Source organism: Nomascus leucogenys, chromosome 16 (genome assembly GCF_006542625.1).
Source record: "Nomascus leucogenys isolate Asia chromosome 16, Asia_NLE_v1, whole genome shotgun sequence".
NCBI classification, from domain to species: Eukaryota; Metazoa; Chordata; class Mammalia; order Primates; family Hylobatidae; genus Nomascus; species Nomascus leucogenys.
This window is the reverse complement of record NC_044396.1, coordinates 11,242,593-11,261,150: the sequence shown is the minus strand read 5'-3', so window position 1 is coordinate 11,261,150 and position 18,558 is coordinate 11,242,593. Positions and strand designations below refer to the sequence as shown.

At 38.5% G+C, this 18,558-nt stretch overlaps 1 protein-coding gene across 1 annotated transcript in view; it reads left to right on the top strand.

Moving 5' to 3' along the window:
* CPQ (carboxypeptidase Q) overlaps positions 1–18,558 on the top strand; it is a 531,872-nt gene that overhangs the window by 190,463 nt on the left and 322,851 nt on the right. The window contains exon 3 of the mRNA XM_003268337.3: positions 5,026–5,233. Within this exon, the coding sequence (XP_003268385.1) occupies positions 5,026–5,233 (208 nt within the window). The remainder of the gene's footprint in view (positions 1–5,025; positions 5,234–18,558) is intronic.

Below are 18,558 nucleotides of genomic sequence, written 5' to 3'. Positions count from 1 at the left end.
TCTCCATAAACAAATGGACACTCAGAAAGAACTGTTGTGATGTTCTTTTATCTGCCTTCCATGAATGTGCAGTTTCCTTACCACTTCAAGCCAAAACACTGAGTTTCCCAGAACAATTGTTTCTCTTCTCCATAACTCTGAGTTCTGGAAAAATCAGCCATTCCATGGACCTACTTATCTTGCATAGTGCACACATTAGAAGATTATGTGATAAGAGTAGAAAGCTAGGCTTCCTTTGGGTAGGACTAGACTATTTCCTGTTCAGGGGTTAAGACTTCTGAAATCAGAATCAATTTTCTAAAACGTACCACATTAAATTGAGCCCATAGACATGTTTTTCTGTCTGTAAGTCTTTTTATTTTTATGGTAGAAAATGTTGTAAGATTATTTCATTATCTTCTTATTCTTAACGGTTTTGGGGAAGAATCAACTCAGGAGAGACTGAGATTGGAGTCTCTTTATCAAATTCTCTATAGAATAGATGATCTGTGCCAATACCACAGCAGTCAGCAGCTGTTGTCTGTGCTAGGCAACCACAGTAGTAATTACACACAGGTTAAGTGGCTTAAAAAAATTGATTGGTTTTGAAAATTGGTTGTCGAAGATAGAAAGGAACCTGAGGATTTTTATAAGTTTTTTGTGATATAATAGACTATAGCCAAAAGAGTTACTTTATAATGAGTATTTTTAGCTTCAGTCCCATGTTCTCTTCAGAAATTAGCTATTATAATCCTTTTCATTACTCTAACAGAGTCTGATGACTCCTGTCCCAGAATGAAACACCCCTCCCAACTCCCTTATTAAGAGATTGGGACCTAGTGTGATTAACAGCACCCTGATCGATGAGCAAGATTCTTATAGATTAAGGAAAAGAATTGCTGACAACTTAAGCAGACTTTTATATACCTATTTGTTTTCCTTCCTAATTCCTCTTAAAATGAAAATGCCAAGCTTTTCTTTTGATATTTGTTACATTTGTGAAAGAATATAACAATGCAGTTAATGGGAAGAGCATGACCCCTGGATTCAGATATCCAATAGTTACAAATCTCAGCTTCAGCACCTAGCAGTTATGTGAACTTTCTTCTCTGCACCTCAGTCTCTTCATAATAACTACTTTGCAGAGTTGCTGTGAATATTAGTGTAAACAATGGACATTCAAATATAGCTATTACTATTAATATCATCATCAATTATTCTGACCTATAGAAATATGCAAGTTCCTTGGAAGTATACATTTTTGGAGAGTGATCAGGGATGGGGTATTATACTTTTATTTTTTCGGTTTCTCTTCATTCATTCAGTGGGTTGTGGGTATGTGTTTGTGTGTGTGTGTGTGTTTCACATATTATGTGCTAGGCACTATTTCAGGCACTTGGAACTTACATTATTGTAGGGGTACAACTGGAAACTGATAAATTCTGTAAAAAAATTAAACAAGCTAAGAGGTATAGGAGGTTGGGAGTGAGTTGCAATTATTAATAGGGACATTAGGGTAGGCATTACTGTGAATATGACACAGGTTTTGTGTTCTTAAAGGTTTTCATGAACTATCTTTTGGAATGGGAGGATGGGAAGAAGGGAGATGAGAGTAGAGTAAGAGCTTGCTGATTTGTAGGCAAGCATGAATATTCCCTTTGGTATAAGGTGTCAAAACACAAACTAATATAGAAGAGTAAAATTTTCTAGGTGGTCTAGTTTTATTTTATTCCATTCGAGCAAAAATCTTCCTAAAGTATTTTGTACACACCCTGCCTTCCCAAACAATGGCTACTGAATACAGTGGCCCACCTTGTCTGTGACTGCTGGAGGAGGTCATCACCATGACTCACACCTGTTATTGGACTTTCATGAAGCAAGTCCCTCAGGGCCAGAAGAGATGCTGTCATCTGTTTGTCCTATGCAATGGCCTGAGCCTGCAGTCATTGTGAGTTCTACCCACATGTGGCTATTTAAATGTATATATAAATTAATTGAAATTAAATGACATTAAAAATTCAGATTCTTAGTCACTCTAGTCACATTTCAAGTGGTCAATAGCCACATGTGGCTAATGGCTACTGTGTTAGCACAGATATCAAACATTTCTGTCACTGTAGAAAGTTATCTTAATGTTAGTTATATGTTTCTGACTCCAACATTGTTTTGTGTGGTACTGTTGTCAGTTTTCAGACCTTATTTCCTCTTTTTGATTTGTTGTTTCTCATAGCTGATAGGTTTAAATGCCAGATGTAGAATTTTGTGTAAAGTAAGGGTAACCAGGCTCTAAGAGATCAGAAGAGCTTTCTTGTGTTCAAGTTTTTGTACTTGGAATTTTTATTTCTATTCTGAGTGCCCCAAGGCCTCTTTTGCTTGGTTATTGTTCTGCAGCTGTACTGTAGGTGTAAGGGAATCAGACTGCTGAGTTCCTATGGGAGAAGGGCTATCAAACTTTAAAGGTAAAATTGAACATTCATGGAGATGCTTTAGATCCAGTCAGCAGTCTCTTATTTGGAGCAGCACAACTGCAGAAGTGCTTAATGACCAACTGGCTACATGTACGCCAGGCACTGGGTTAGTACCTTGACACACAAACAAAAATGAACATGGACTCAAATTGAGGAAATTACAGTTTAAGGGGTAGAGAGAGTTTCATTAAGTCAGTTCCCGGATATGTCCCAGGTACCCTGAAAGTCCAGAGGAGGGCAGTACCTGATCCAGGCTTCCCTGATGTTACAGGAGACAAGAGGCCAGGGAATGCTCCCTAAAGAAGTGATTCTTGAATGGAATCTTGAGGGATACATAGGTACTGGTCACATGATGAAGGTGGGAAAAGGTGTCTTTATAGGTAGGTGTCTGTATAGGGAAGAGTGTCTGTATAGGTAGGCAGACTTTGGATGTTGAAATGATGGGTTTTCGGCAGAGGTGGAAATGGGGAAGAGGGGTTGGGGATGGTGCCTGGGGCAGATCTGACTCTTCAGTAGTTAGACTTGTTCACTCAGGCTGGAGGCTGGGACACCGGTGGTATGGGAGGGCCAGGGAGTAGAGACCTGTAGTAGTTCAAAAGAGAGGTTATGAGGGCCTGCTATGAGAGTGTAAGGGGGTTGAACAGAGTTCATGATTTCAGTTGGTATTGATTTCTAAGGAGTAAAATTATCAATATTGGGGGATTGATTAGATATGGGGGATAAAGGAGACAGAGGAATCAGAGATGATTGTGAGTTTTCAGAAAAACAGATTAATTTAAACTCTTCTTCCAAGTTCACAGTGATAGGTTTTGACCTGTAGCTGCTACTAGTGATTTGCATTGGCAACCGTGGTGTCTAGATTAGGTTTTGGCACTTTAGGACTCCACTCTCTTGTTTGTTTAGAAAAAACAAACAAACAAAAAAAACTTGAATGGAAGCATAGACCATAGTGAAGTACCACCCTCGTATGACTTTAATTTCACAGTGGCTTATGAAAATTTATAGAAGTTTGGCTTCATTTCTAGTGGCTCCAATCCAGATGCCAAAATTACCCTATTGTTGTGACATCCCTTGAGTGGACCATCTAACCTGTTATTCATTAGGAGCAGCAGCTGAAAACCATCAGCCAAGTTCCCATACTATGCCAACAATAACACCAGTCAAATTTCAAGGTAACTCCAGGTTTCAGAAATGTATGAATCTCAAAATCTGTCTAGCGAAACTCTTATTTGTATTTTTATGCATGCATATTATATGAAAAAAGCTAGTGTTTTCCTTACTTTCCATAATTATACATTGCTTCTTTTAGACTATAAATTGAGTTCTCAGTGTTGGTGAAGGCATACCTATAGATCTGTAGCCGATCACTTTAAAGTGAAAATAGAAATTCAGTCTGGATCATGGTACCAGGGGAGTAGCCAGCCCAAAGGGCCCGTTATGATGAGGCCTATATTGAAAGCAAAAATTCTTGCATACCTGTAGTGCATTTTAAAAGGATTTTCCAAGTAACAGTTAACGTTTGTTAAGCTTTCAGAAAAACTTAGTTATCTAGTTTTTAATATTAAGGAAATATGGAAATATATGTTGATACTTTGTTTTTTTACTGACATACTTCATGACTGCATGGCTAAAGCCACAAAACACTAGGCACCTACCACTTTCTTTCTTTTAGATATATTTAGCCACTGCATCTGGCCTTTGTTGCCAAATATTTTTTCCTTTTTACTCTGACTGCTCCATCAATTTGGATCTTTAATGGTCTGGCAGATTTTGAATGATTTCTTGGAAGATGTGAAACCCCGTTCCCTAATCAGGAAGATGTGGGCAAGTCTTATGGTATGAGAAAAGAAGGGACATCTCTTCTAACAAAGACAACAGGATTATAGCGCCATTACACAACATCTTCAAAATTTTTATTTGAAAAATAATGATGTGTTTGGTGATGAACAAGTACCGTAAATTGGGAAGCATGGGAAGTTTCCACTCTTTAAGAATGTTTTCATACAAAGGAGGAAGGAAAGCTTACTTTTTATGGTTCTTGAGAGAGATTACATTAACCATTTGTTAAAAGTTTCATTTATGAAGAACACTGGCTTCTAAGAGTATTCTTCACACACTGGCATCCTTTGTATGATGTTGTTGTAGGTTGTTTAGCAACATATCAAAATAGTTATGTAAAAAGATTAATATGTGTTTCATTAATCCTAAGGAGAGCTTTCTGAAATGCATTTTTAAAAATAAATGATTAGCATCATTCTTTGAAATTTGTGACTTCTTAGGGTGGGAAAGAATTAAAAAAGAAGCTATCTTTTCAAGCAGTTTGTGATTTAATACCAGCTGGTCAAGTGAGTTGGAAAACCTTATGATTTTTGTGTTATATTATTTTGAATGCCTTTTCACTCTCTTGGGAAGTTGGCTAACCCCATAATCTTTTTCCTATGGTAAATGGCTCTAAAACCTTGATCTTATACCAGTTTGCCAGATGTAGCAGAAAGAGCATGTACGTGACCTTTCATGTGCCAATTCAACCCAGCTGATGGGAAACTGTAAGTTAATCTTGCATGACTTTTATTTCTAGGCATTACAGCAGAAGTTCTGGTGGTGACCTCTTTCGATGAACTGCAGAGAAGGGCCTCAGAAGCAAGAGGGAAGATTGTTGTTTATAACCAACCTTACATCAACTACTCGAGGACGGTGCAATACCGAACGCAGGGGGCGGTGGAAGCTGCCAAGGTGGGGGCTTTGGCATCTCTCATTCGATCCGTGGCCTCCTTCTCCATCTACAGGTTTGTCATAATGTTCATTTGAACTCCTTTCAAAAACAAGGGTTTTCCATGAAGGAAAAGTCCTTATGAAATAAAAACAAACCATTCAAGTGAAAATACTTATTGTTCATGGGGTTTCCCCCGCCAAACACACACACCCATTCCACATTTGGTCATTTGTTTGTAATATCTTCTTTGGCTTTTCTGGATTCCAAGCATCATTTGTGCATTCCTTTAAAAAGCTTTAAAGCTTTCCACATCCACAGTGATCCCATTACATTCCTTATATAACTAATATATTATGTATTTTCATTGGAGGAAGAACTGCGTTCATGTCTGCATTTCATCAGATTCCTAATGACTTCAGAGGGAGCCAAGCTGTTTTCCATGTTGCTAGAGAAGTGGAGTAAAAAGAGAGTGGGTGACATGATGGGGGCCATCTATGGTATAGTGAAGAGTTAGGGAATTAGAGGACCTTGGATACAGACTTGGCTCTGCTCCTGAACAACTATGTGGTCTTAGGAATGTTTCTTAAACTTCTCTAGGCCTCATAATTTTCTTCTATTAACCAGGGATAAAGAATAATAACAAATGTACAAAATAATTTTGAGATTAAATGAGGTCAACTTGAAAAAGATACTTAATTATCTGTAAATGATTATCTACAAAGGTCCATATAAATATTTGGTAATATTGTTTGAGAGTAACATAAGACTTGTCTTTTTCTTTGTTGTCTTGATTGAGGTAATGCCAAATAATTTTATTGGCCCTCAGTCCTAGGACGAAATTCAGTATTACAGTGGATAAAAAGTCTAAAAACTGAGATGTAGATGTTCAGTCTAGTTTAATAGCTATTATGGCAGTGTCATACCTTAAGGATAAAATATCTGAGAAACATGGGGAAAAGAAGCATAACTTTAGTGTGATAGCCTGGCCTAAGTTTTTTTTAAAATGCAAAAATAATAGCAGATAGGGTTTGTTTGGGTCTCAAGATTGGATTTTTAGTATCTATTGGAAAGGGAAGTTTATTCTTCACAATTGCTGTTTGGAACTGGAGACACAGCTGCTTGACCTTAATTAGCACCCTAAACCCCTGAAAATAAAAATAACTGGGGAACATATGTCAGCAGCTAGGAAACCCAGTCAGAGGAGAGTTGTACAAAAGTGCAGGGAAAAGGAAAGACATTTTCCTTATACAGGGATAAGATATCTTCCCAGGGGAGGAGGATGGGGCATGTTAAAACTACATGTTAGAAAGTTATAAGACTAGTTACATTGATGTGATAGTGCTAAAAATAATGTTCTTTGCGGGGTCTTTAGAGGTTTCAAGACTAGTGAAATAATGATTGGACCATATTCTTTTGGATGATTAAACTTCCCAGGAAGGAAGTCCTAAAATGGCTAGCTTACTTTCCATAATACCTCCATCACCCCTTGGAATAACATACTCAGCAAGCTGTGGCCATTCACCATGATTTCACTGGTTATGAGACTTAAATTATGGAGCTGGTCTGTTGCTTTGTGAAACTGGGTGATTGCCAGAAACCTTTATTTAAGAACTACTACTCATAAGACTAATAAATTCCCAAATGAATTAATGCACAGTAATTTGCCAGGATTCACTGGCATTTTTTTTTTTTTTCTGGCATAATGAAGACATCTGGAAACCCAAGCTACAACTTAGGAGTACCAGAAGAATTGTCCAGCAAGGGACTTCAGAATCTGTTGCTAGCCTCTAAGACTGATTATAATGTTTCACTGATTTTATAGCCAATCCATATTTCACTGGACTCTTAACTTGTATAACTCTATTCTTTCAACATTTATAAATACATAATAACGTTGGACTTTACATAGCACTTTAGAATCTTTCACATGTTACTTTATTTGCTCTGACAACAATTCAGTGGCTCATGCAGAAGGGTCATTATTAGCCCTATTTTATTGATAGGGAAATAAAAGTTCAGACAATTAGATGTATTAACATGTTTAAGTTTTGCATCCCAAGAAATAAAAACAAAAATAAAATGAGATAAACTATGTTTGTCTACTTCTAGCATATTGTTTTTAGAACTAAATTTCTTTGATGAGTATTCTATATTCCTACCTCTAATTCCTCACCTTTCATTCACTCTTCAGACTATTATCTCCTGGCTTTTGCCAATACTGAAACAGGACTTGTTAAGGTCGCAAATAACTGCCTACTTGTCAAATTTAATGGACATTTTTCAGGCCATCATCTTACTTCACTTTTATGAAGCACTTGCCTTCATCAACTGCGTTTTCAGTGTTTCTTCTCTTTGGCTTCCATGCCTTCTTTCTCACGTTTTCTCTCTCTTGCTTGCTGTCACTCTCACTCTTACACCCTTTCACTCTCTTCTCTATTCCTTCCCTATATCTCTGGCTTCTCACTGTGACCGTTTGACCTGAGTATCCTCATCATGCTCCTATGAATGTGGTTCATGCTTGTGAAGAAGTGACTTCAACCACAGTCTACATTGTGGCCATTTCTTTTTTTTTATTATTATTATTATACTTTAGGTTTTAGGGTACATGTGCACAATGTGCAGGTTTGTTACATATGTATCCATGTGCCATGTTGATTTCCTGCACCCATTAACTCGTCATTTAGCATTAGGTATATCTCCTAATGCTGTCCCTCCCCCCTCCCCCCACCCCACAACAGTCCCCGGAGTGTGATGTTCCCCTTCCTGGGTCCATGAGTTCTCATTGTTCAATTTCCACCTATGAGTGAGAACATGCGGTGTTTGGTTTTTTGTCCTTGTGATAGTTTACTGAGAATGATGTTTTCCAGTTTCATCCATGTCCCTACAAAGGACATGAACTCATCATTTTTTATGGCTGCATAGTATTCCATGGTGTATATGTGCCACATTTTCTTAATCCAGTCTATCGTTGTTGGACATTTGGGTTGGTTCCAACTCTTTGCTATTGTGAATAGTGCCGCAATAAACATACGTGTGCATGTGTCTTTATAGCATCATGATTTATAGTCCTTTGGGTATATACCCAGTAATGGGATGGCTGGGTCAAATGGTATTTCTAGTTCTAGATCCCTGAGGATTCGCCACACTGACTTCCACAATGGTTGAACTAGTTTACAGTCCCACCAACAGTGTAAAAGTGTTCCTATTTCTCCACATCTTCTCCAGCACCTGTTGTTTCCTGATTTTTTAATGATGGTCATTCTAACTGGTGTGAGATGGTATCTCACTGTGGTTTTGATTTGCATTTCTCTGATGGCCAGTGATGATGAGCATTTCTTCATGTGTTTTTTGGCTGCATAAATGTCTTCTTTTGAGAAATGTCTGTTCATGTCCTGTGCCCACTTTTTGATGGGGTTGTTTTTTTTTTCTTGTAAATTTGTTTGAGTTCATTGTAGATTCTAGATATTAGCCCTTTGTCAGATGAGTAGGTTGCAAAAATTTTCTCCCATTCTGTAGGTTGCCTGTTCACTCTGATGGTAGTTTCTTTTACTGTGCAGAAGCTCTTTAGTTTAATGAGATCCCATTTGTCAATTTTGGCTTTTGTTGCCATTGCTTTTGGTGTTTTAGACATGAAATCCTTGCCCACGCCTATGTCCTGAATGGTATTGCCTAGGTTTTCTTGTAGGATTTTAATGGTTTTAGGTCTAACATTTAAGTCTTTAATCCATCTTGAATTAATTTTTGTATAAGGTGTAAGAAAGGGATCCAGTTTCAGCTTTCTACATATGGCTAGCCAGTTTTCCCAGCACCATTTATTAAATAGGGAATCCTTTCCCCATTTCTTGTTTTTGTCAGGTTTGTCAAAGATCAGATAGTTGTAGATATGCGGCATCATTTCTGAGGGCTCTGTTCTGTTCCATTGATCTATGTCTCTGTTGTGGTACCAGTACCATGCTGTTTTGGTTACTGTAGCCTTGTAGTATAGTTTGAAGTCAGGTAGCATGATGCCTCCAGCTTTGTTCTTTTGGCTTAGGATTGACTTGGCGATGCGGGCTCTTTTTTGGTTCCATATGAACTTTAAAGTAGTTTTTTCCAATTCTGTGAAGAAAGTCATTGGTAGCTTGATGGGGATGGCATTGAATCTATAAATTACCTTGGGCAGTATGGCCATTTTCACGATATTGATTCTTCCAACCCATGAGCATGGAATGTTCTTCCATTTGTTTGTATCCTCTTTTATTTCATTGAGCAGTGGTTTGTAGTTTTCCTTGAAGAGGTCCTTCACATCCCTTGTAAGTTGGATTCCTAGGTATTTTATTCTCTTTGAAGCAATTGTGAATGGGAGTTCACTCATGATTTGGCTCTCTGTCTGTGATTGGTGTACAAGAATGCTTGTGATTTTTGTACGTTGATTTTGTATCCTGAGACTTTGCTGAAGTTGCTAATCAGCTTAAGGAGATTTTGGGCTGAGACAATCTACATTGTGGCCATTTCTAAACCCCTCTCTCCCATCCATACCACTGCTGTGAGCTCTAGGCCTATATATTCACCTGCGTGTGGATTCTTCTTTGGGATGTTCCATAGCTATTTCAGTTTCAATTTTTTTCAAAATTGACCTCATCCTTCATCTTCTAAGTCACATGGTCCTTTATTGCTTTTTTCTTTCTGTGTCCATTATTTCTAACAGCCACTGAGTCTCTTAGGTTCTGCTCTTTATCAGTCATTTCAACAATTACACACGGAGCAGCTCCATTTCCCAGTGTGACTCCACATTCCAGCAGTCAGGAATTGCTAACACTTTTCCCATGCACCACATTTCCTCAGAGTTTTGTGACTTTGCATATGCTTTCTCCTCTGCAACCCTCCATTTCTCTTCTCACTGCCACACACTTATGAGTTTCTTCCTCTGGGGATCCCTCCCTGATAGCCACTTGTGGCCCAGGTGAGTTACCTCTTTTTTGGTATTTCCACAGACATCGTCCTGTGCATGCTCTGTATCATAATGTCTTGGAAGTATTGATAGTTTTGGTTCGTGCTTTGGTAGACTAACTGTTGTAACAAACAGCTTCAAATCTCAGTCGCTTCACACAATAGGAGTCTCTTGCATGTTCACATAATGGTTTCAAGGAGGTGGTCAGAATGTGGCCTTCTGCTCCTTTCCATCTGTGGCCCTATCATTTTTGAGATCTGAGTTCTCTGCAGAGTCTTCTGCATTCATCTGACACATAAGGGGATAGAGAGAGAAAGTCAATAACCTAGAGGGAGATTTTCCATGGTTATCCATATCTAGGCCTGGATATGGCACACCTCACTTCTGCTGACATTCTATTGGGCAGAATGCCATTACATGGAGGCTAGGAAATTTGGCCTATCTTTATGTCCAGGGTGAAAGGAAAGTGAATTTGGTGAAATACTGCCCAGTCTGCCCCAATTGCCTGTCTCCACGCTAGACTCTAAGTTCCAGAAAGACATTGATTACATGTATTTTTTAACCTCTGGGTTCCTATCATCTAGTATAATGTTTGAAACATGGTAATAACTTAGGAAATGTCTACGGAAGGAATGAATTTGTCTGAGGATGTAGAGTAAATCATGGCAGGGCTCTCTTAACAAACCAGCTGACCCAGTTCCTGGTGCTCTTTGTCCGAACTATGTAACCGATGTATAGTAAGTTTGAAACAACTTGAACTTTTAGGGTACTTTGTTCTGCATTTGGAGGAAAATATTCTGATGCCCAATATGCCAGATTGTATATTTTTTCTGCCGCAACACTTATGAACAAAGATGTTTCGAGTTGCTGATTAAGGAAAATAGCTCCCTTCTCTCTGAAAAGCATTTCACCTCTGGGGAGTGGGTGATACTGGATTTCATCTAAAAATATTATAGAAGTCAGCAACACTAGAGAACATAATATATATATTATAATTTGTTGCTGCTTGGATTCAAAATTTGAGAATCCCTTGGAGGGTAGTTTGATTTGACCAGTTTGATTGGACACTTTTTGGTGCAATCATCAATATCATCAGCCCTTTTGGGTCTGCAGTGGTCACACGGTTACATGATAGATGTCCTGAAAAAATGTCCATTGCTTGTTGTCAGCATCGTCTCCAGGTTCATTATTGTTATTCTCTGTGTTGCCATTATTAGCGTTCTTGGGCTGAACTTTACTTCTAGGAGATCTTCCCTTTATTAATGCTTTTCTAATGACACTTCTTTCCATCACCATTATCAACTGAGACCCCCCTATTAGAGCGTTTTTAGTTTTTCTGATGGTAAAATACCTTTCTTTACTTTTGACATGGGAAATATATTTTAAGAATAAATGCAATTAATTAGAGATTTAAGTCCCACAGAGGAAAGCTTCTCTATGGAACAATTTGTCTTACATTATTTCTCAAATTTATCATATTGTTTAGTACATATTTCTTGAGAGCTTCCTAGTAGCTCAGAAATTTCCAAGTACTGGGATTACTAAGGTGAATTCCATATATTTTTTGTCCTCAAGAAATATTTTTATGTAGCCAAAAGAGAAGGGGGTAAGAACATGTAAGTGATTAGTGTTTTTTTTTTTATATTTAGTGCTAGGTGAATGGTTGGGGGAAAGGGATAAAGAAAGGAAATTACTATTTATTAAGCACTGACTTCGTACTATTCTAAAGGGTTAAAGAGTTTGTCTCAATTAATTCTTTATGTAACCCAATAGAAGTAGATACTGTATTGGTATCTCTTTTACTGAAGGAGAGACAGGTTCAGGATGATTAATGGCTTATCATGCTACACATCTAATCAAAGAACTAGGATTCAAACTCAGAGTCTCTGGCTCTAACTTCCATGCTGTTAGATTGTACCAAGCAACCTGGAGAGCTAATGCTATAGGAATCTAGAGGAGATAACAGAAATCTGATTGGGGTTGGTTGCACTGACAATGTGAATTTGGGGTGTGTTCAATAAAAAGGCAGACTTGACCAAGAGAAAAGAGGTGTAAAGACTCTCTGTAAATATCAAAGCAAGGTGGGAGTGCATGATATATTTGGGTAAAACACAAGCAGATCAGTTTAGCTGGAGCCAGGCCTCCTAGGGGGTCAGAGAAATGCAATTTTGGGGTGAGAGGAAGAGACCAGGCTTGAAGAATTCAGGGTAGCAGATTAGGCAGTTTTAAGTTTAATGTGGAGGAAATGGAGAACCATGGAATGTGTTAAAGATATGGGGTGAATTTTATAGCAGTGGTTCTTGAAGTGTGGTCCCGGGAATAGCATCATCAACCTACCTAGGAGCTTATTGACGTGCAAATTGTTAGGCCCCACCTAATACCCATTGTATCAGAAAAGCTAGGGATGGGGTCCAGCAATCTGGTTTAACAAGCCCTCCAGGTGATTCTGATACATATTAAAGTTTAAGAACTACTGTTTTAGAAAGATCAATTTGGCCGTTGTGCATAGCATGCATTGGAGAGGGAAAGACAGGATACTCCTCTAATAATGCAGATATGAAGTAATGAGGGCATAGATGATGGCAATTGGAATGGAAAGAAATCAGCAGGAGGCATAGTATGAAAACATTAGAACTTGGGGATTGATTGGATTCAAAGGGGGAAGGAGTAGGGGTCCAAGTTGATAGGCAAGGATAAAAATCTACGGGATGAATCTGTGTTTAGTTCAGCCCCAATGTTGCCTATTCGAGTCCTATAGATATTTGAGCTGATGATCCCTGCTCTAAGGATCCCAGCTTGGGGACAGGAGAAGAAGAAATGTAGGGGTCAGGAGAGGGAGCTGGCTTGGAGGGAAACCGGCCAGTTTGGTTTCTAGACATTTTGAGTCTGAGGCAACTGTAAGATAGTCCCATTAATCTGGTCTTTATATTTTGCAATAAAAACAGTTCAGCATTTCCATTTCTCTGTTGCCACTTTTTAGATCACCCAAGGCAGTTTAAAATTCTAGGCTGGCTTTCTTGCAATGCGGTATACCTTGGGACTTCTGCCTCCTGCTTTCTCAGTATGCGAGCTCAAGAATGCAAAGTAATTTTTATATTAGCCCAAGTAAAATATAATTCAAAAGGTAACTCTACTGAGGCCAAATTGTTTGTTGTATTCCCATTGCCACACATGCATTTTTTTCCTAGTTATTTTCTCCATTGCCCCAGATAGTTGAACAGAGACTGCAACTTTTAATCAGCTAAGGAAGCAAAAGACTTTCTCTTCACTTTACTGTGAAAATTGCATCACCACACTGAGTATGAACTCATTGAGGTGGGGATGAGTTGTTGATAGGGCTTGGCTTTGGAAATACTACTGGCTGATGTTTTATATCACTTGGCCTTTGTGTACTCTATTGACAGAGTATAGTGAAGAGGAGGAGGAAGAGGAGCAATTTAGTTTGAAGATGACTAAGAGCTGATTAAACATTCAGCTGGGGAGAGAGAGATGAGTGAATCCAGGTGATGTTTATGGAGTGTCAGAGAGGGAGAATGCTATACCATCTGGTGAGAGAGACATGAAAAAGTATATAAATCAATCTCTATAATGATACTTAATTAATACAGAGTTGATAAATGACATAATTGAAGCAATGGTTGGGCTACATCATAGAGTTAAATAGCTTCAAAGAGGGTGCTGATTAAAGCCATTACAATTTATAAAACATTCTTCATCTTAAGAAAGCATCTTGATGAGATTTCACATGAACATCTTGTAATCAGAGGGCCAGCTTAAAACACTCAGAGCAGAGGTGAAATGTCTTAAGAGGTTTATTTTGGATGATTTTTGAAAACCAGTTATTCTCAGGGAATAAAAAAGCTTGCTTTCCCCACTCCCTTTGTTTTTTAGTGGGAAAAAAATTAATGTTGCATTCTTCACTTTTAGACAGTCTCAGATTTTTGATGTCCTGGTGGTTTGCTTCTTAAGCATGACCTTAAGATAATTAGCTATCAAGCTTGATTTAAATTGTTTTGAAATATCATTGCAATTTGGGGGGCATATGTGCCTTCTGGTGAAAAATAAGGAAAATACCACTGGGACTCAAAAACTGTACAAGTGACTCACCTCGATTAGTAGGCTTATTTTGTTTTTGCTCAACTCACTCTGAAGCTCATAACAGATGCCCAGTAATCAAGCAGAATGCCAATTCTCATCATTCATGCAGGTGGAGGGCCACTGTGCTCCCAAGGGGGAAACCAGAGAAGACCCACAACGAACACTGCGTTTTTTCTTCTCATCATCCTTTTCTTTTCCCCCTTTCTGATTTTTGGAAGGTAGATTCTTTGTTTGGAAAGCCTTTGTTAGAAATTCCAAAATGTTCTTTAATCACTGGATTCTTATTATTGTATCAGGTAGTGTGATAGGCATGCTTCCTTATAATGGATAGAGCCAGGCAATGTATTTTGGAGCCTGCATTCTGGAGACTCCATGCCTGTATCTTTGTTCAGCCACTTGCCAGATGTGCCTCAGTGGTGCCTCGGTTTCATCTGTAAAATGGGGGAAATATCTTCTTTGTTTTTCTTCCTGGAGTTTTGAGGATTTTCTTTTTTTGTTTCATTTTGTTTTTGTTTTTCTGAGGCTGAGTTTTGTTCTTGTTGCCCAGGCTGCAGTGCAAATGGCATGAGTTTGGCTCACTGCAACCTCCGCCTCCCAGGTTCCAGCGATTCTCCTGTCTCAGCCTCCTGAGTGGCTGGGATTACGGGCACCCGCCACCACGTCCAGCTAATTTTTTGTATTTTTAGTAGAGATGGGGATTCACCATGTTGGCCAGGCTGGTCTTGAACTCTCGACCTCAGGTGATCTGCCTGCCTCGGCTCCCAAAGTGCTGAGATTACAGGTGTGAGCCACTGAGCCTGGCCTTTTGTGGGGTTTAAAAGCAGTAATGTTATTAATGCCTGACACATCGTAAGTTTTAAGTACATGTAAAGTTGCTACTATTATGCAGTCTTGTTAACTATTGACTGGATATAGTTATTGAATGAAAAGGAGAAAGGGAGGGAAGCAGGTAATCAGGGAGGGATTGAGGGAAGGAAGAAAGAGAAGGAAGGAAAGAAGAAGGAAGGAAGAAGAAAGAAGAGCTTAATTTAGTTAATGTCACTGTTGTAATTGGTGGATTATAATTGAAGCTGTCTGGTTGGGAGACAAACCCTATGCCATTTAGATCTCTATCTGTTCAGTTTGTCCAAACTCTGCTAGGGTTATGTATTTACTAGTCTGTCTCCCTTTCTGGATTGGCAATTCTGCAGACAGACTGTGTGTCTTATTCATCTGGGTATCCCCAGGGCTGTGCTCTATACCTGGCACACAGTAGTGCTGGAATAAATAAAGAGCTGGAAGCAGCACATCCCTTTCTCTAACATGTAAATTCAAGGTGTCACCATTTCACATTCATAGACGTTGAATAATAATGTAGATGAGGTGACTAACCTTTTGAATTGCTACTTATCAAAAATGGAATCTCTGGAATCTGAGAGGAGACTATATAGTTATGTAAATTTCGGCAAAGTATTGCAAACTCCTTATTACTATGGTGCTTTGTGGGGCTGCTATAATTAATGGTCTGTTTGCATTTCTAGTACAGACTGTCATTTTTCATCTGCTTATAACCTTGATATAAACATTTATTCTTGGCTGCTATTTTGCATTCATAATTGTAAAATATATATAAATGTTAACCTTCTGTTTTCCAGCTTTTTTATTTATCAAAAGCACAGCTCAAGAATCACATCATTGTGGCATTCATTTCTGAATCTCTAGTGGCAAAAAGAAATGAATGCATTTTGAATTCAGGCTTCAGGATTAAGGCAATGTTGTTTGCTTATGCAGTGCCCTTTGAAAAATGTGTAATGTAGCATATGAACCAAAAGACTCGTGAGAAACTTTTTCCAGCTGGTCTTTTTCTATTACTTATGCCTTTTTTATCCCTCTGTGTTCCTCCCCTCCCTCTGTCATCAGAGGGAGTCCTCTTGCATGCATCCAAATGATCCATTGGCCTCTTCAGGTGCCTGGAGAAAGTACCAGCCAAAGGTATTTGTTGGAGTCTATCAAAGGTAACAATACATAGAGTGGGATTCAAAATCAGACAGGCTAGGTTCTAATGCTGGCTCTGCCATTTAGATGCTGTGTGACCTTACGTACATTAAACAACCAGTGTGAACCTGTTTTCTAATCTGTAACATGTGGAGAACAATGTTTACCTCATAGAGTTGTTGAGAGAATTAAATGAAATCAAGCCCTTGAGACAGACTGAAACATGGGAAGTGATCGATGAAATATAACTGACGTCTTACTTGGCCATGGTCATTATTATCATTGTTATCATTAGATAGTGTTGGGACTAAGCTAGGTAGGTTGACATGAGCTGACTTGTCTTAAAAGGCACCAGCTCTAGATAGAGCTCTCCTCAGTGTTCAAAGACTCCAGAGACTTGAGTTCTGTTTATCTCCCGACTTCGGGAGCCCACTCTCCTTAGTCTCCCTCAGTCATTGACTAAAAACTATGCACTTGTCTTTTCCATTCTCTCTGTCCTCATGTTAAATGCTTGATGTTGTTCTTGCAAGCAGTACCAAAGTTGTGATGGCCAAAATCAGTATCAGTGGCCAGCTTACCCAAAATGCAGCAAATATTCTATTTCAAACAATACCCAAGATATTTTCCACCTCAAGGCCTTTGCACTCACTGTCCCCTTTATCTGGAATGCTGTTTCCCTGCTTTGTGTATGGCTGACTCCGTTTCAATCTTTACATTTCAACTGAAAGGTTCTTTTGGTGAAAAGCCTTTCCTGACTATACTGAGTAGCACTCTCCCTCAAACTCTCTCACACATAATCTCCTCTGTATGCACAGAATCCTAATTATATTTGGTAATTTCTGTTTATCTACCTACCTACCTATCTAGTTTTTCGGCATGTACTTCTGCATAAAAATATAAATTGCATGAGGACTGGAACTGTGTCTTTCGTGTACCTCATTGTATTCTCAGTACCTAGGAGATTGCTGGCACAGGGCAGGTACTTAAGAGATATTCATTGAATAAATAACTATTTTAAAAATCATGTAAGACAATAGAGAACCAATTAAACAGATACATATTATATCATAGCTATTTTTCTGAAGCCACATTCTAAAGCACCACAGATTTTTTTCTCAATTTTTTGTTTTGTTTTGTTTTGAGACAGGGTCTTGCTCTGTTGCCCAGGCTGGAGTACAGTAGCATGATCATGGCTCACTGCATCCTTCACCCCCTGGGACCCCAGGCACAAGGCACAATGCCTGGCTATTTTTAAAAAAAATTTTAGTAGAGATTTTTGTGGAAAAATATAAATCTATAATAAGGCTGAAAGAATAGTAAATGACTCATCTACTCTTCTGAGATCAGACAAGATCTCAGTGTGGTATGGCCATAGATGTGACTCATATACTTTTTATAAGAAATTGCCTAACTTTTTATTTTTATTTTTATTTTTTGAGACGGAGTTTCACTCTTGTTGCCTAGACAGGAGTAACTGGCACGATCTTGGCTCACCACAACCTCTGCCTCCTGGATTCAAGCGATTCTCCTGCTTTAGCCTCCTGAGTAGCTGGGATTACAGTCATGCACCACCACACCTGGCTAATTTTGTATTTTTAGTAGAGACAGGGTTTCTCCATGTTGGTCAGGCTGGTCTTGAACTCCTGACCTCAAGTGATCCACCCACCTCAGCTTCCCAAAATGCTGGGATTTCAGGCATGAGCCACGGTGCCCAGCCTCCTAAGTTTTGTTTAAGGAAGTTGTACCATTTTATATTTTCAGCAGTCATGTGTGACATTTCAGGCTGCTCCACATTCTCGCCAAAATTTAATTTTAGCCTTTCTGGCAGATATGTATTGGTATATCACTGAAGTTTTGGTTTACATCTCCCTGATTTCTGAATCTCTCTTAGTGAAAAGTCTACTCCAGGCTTTTGCCCATCTATAATTTTTTTTAAATTTTTGGGTGGTAGGAGTTCTGTATATAATTTAGATACAGATCTGTAGTCAGATATATGTTTTGCAAATATTTTCTCCCAGTTGATGTCTTGCCCATCTTTTGTGTCACAGAGTCTTTTCTTAATAGTGCCTTTTGATGAGTAGAAGTTTTAAATTTTGAAGTCTAATTTATCCACTTTTAGTTGCTTTCTTTTATATTCATCTACATTCATTACTCAATATTTTGCCACATTTGCTTTCTCCCTCTCTCTCTCTGTTTCTGGATCATTTGAAAGTAAGGTTGTTATAACACTGAAAACATTTCACCCATAAATATATAAGCATGTATTTCATAAGAGCAAGGACCACCTCTAACATAACTGTAATATTGTCATGCCTAAGAAATTTAGCATTGCTATAGAAATATTATAAATAGTATTTAATTTAAAATTCATCCATATTCATCCATATTCATCCATA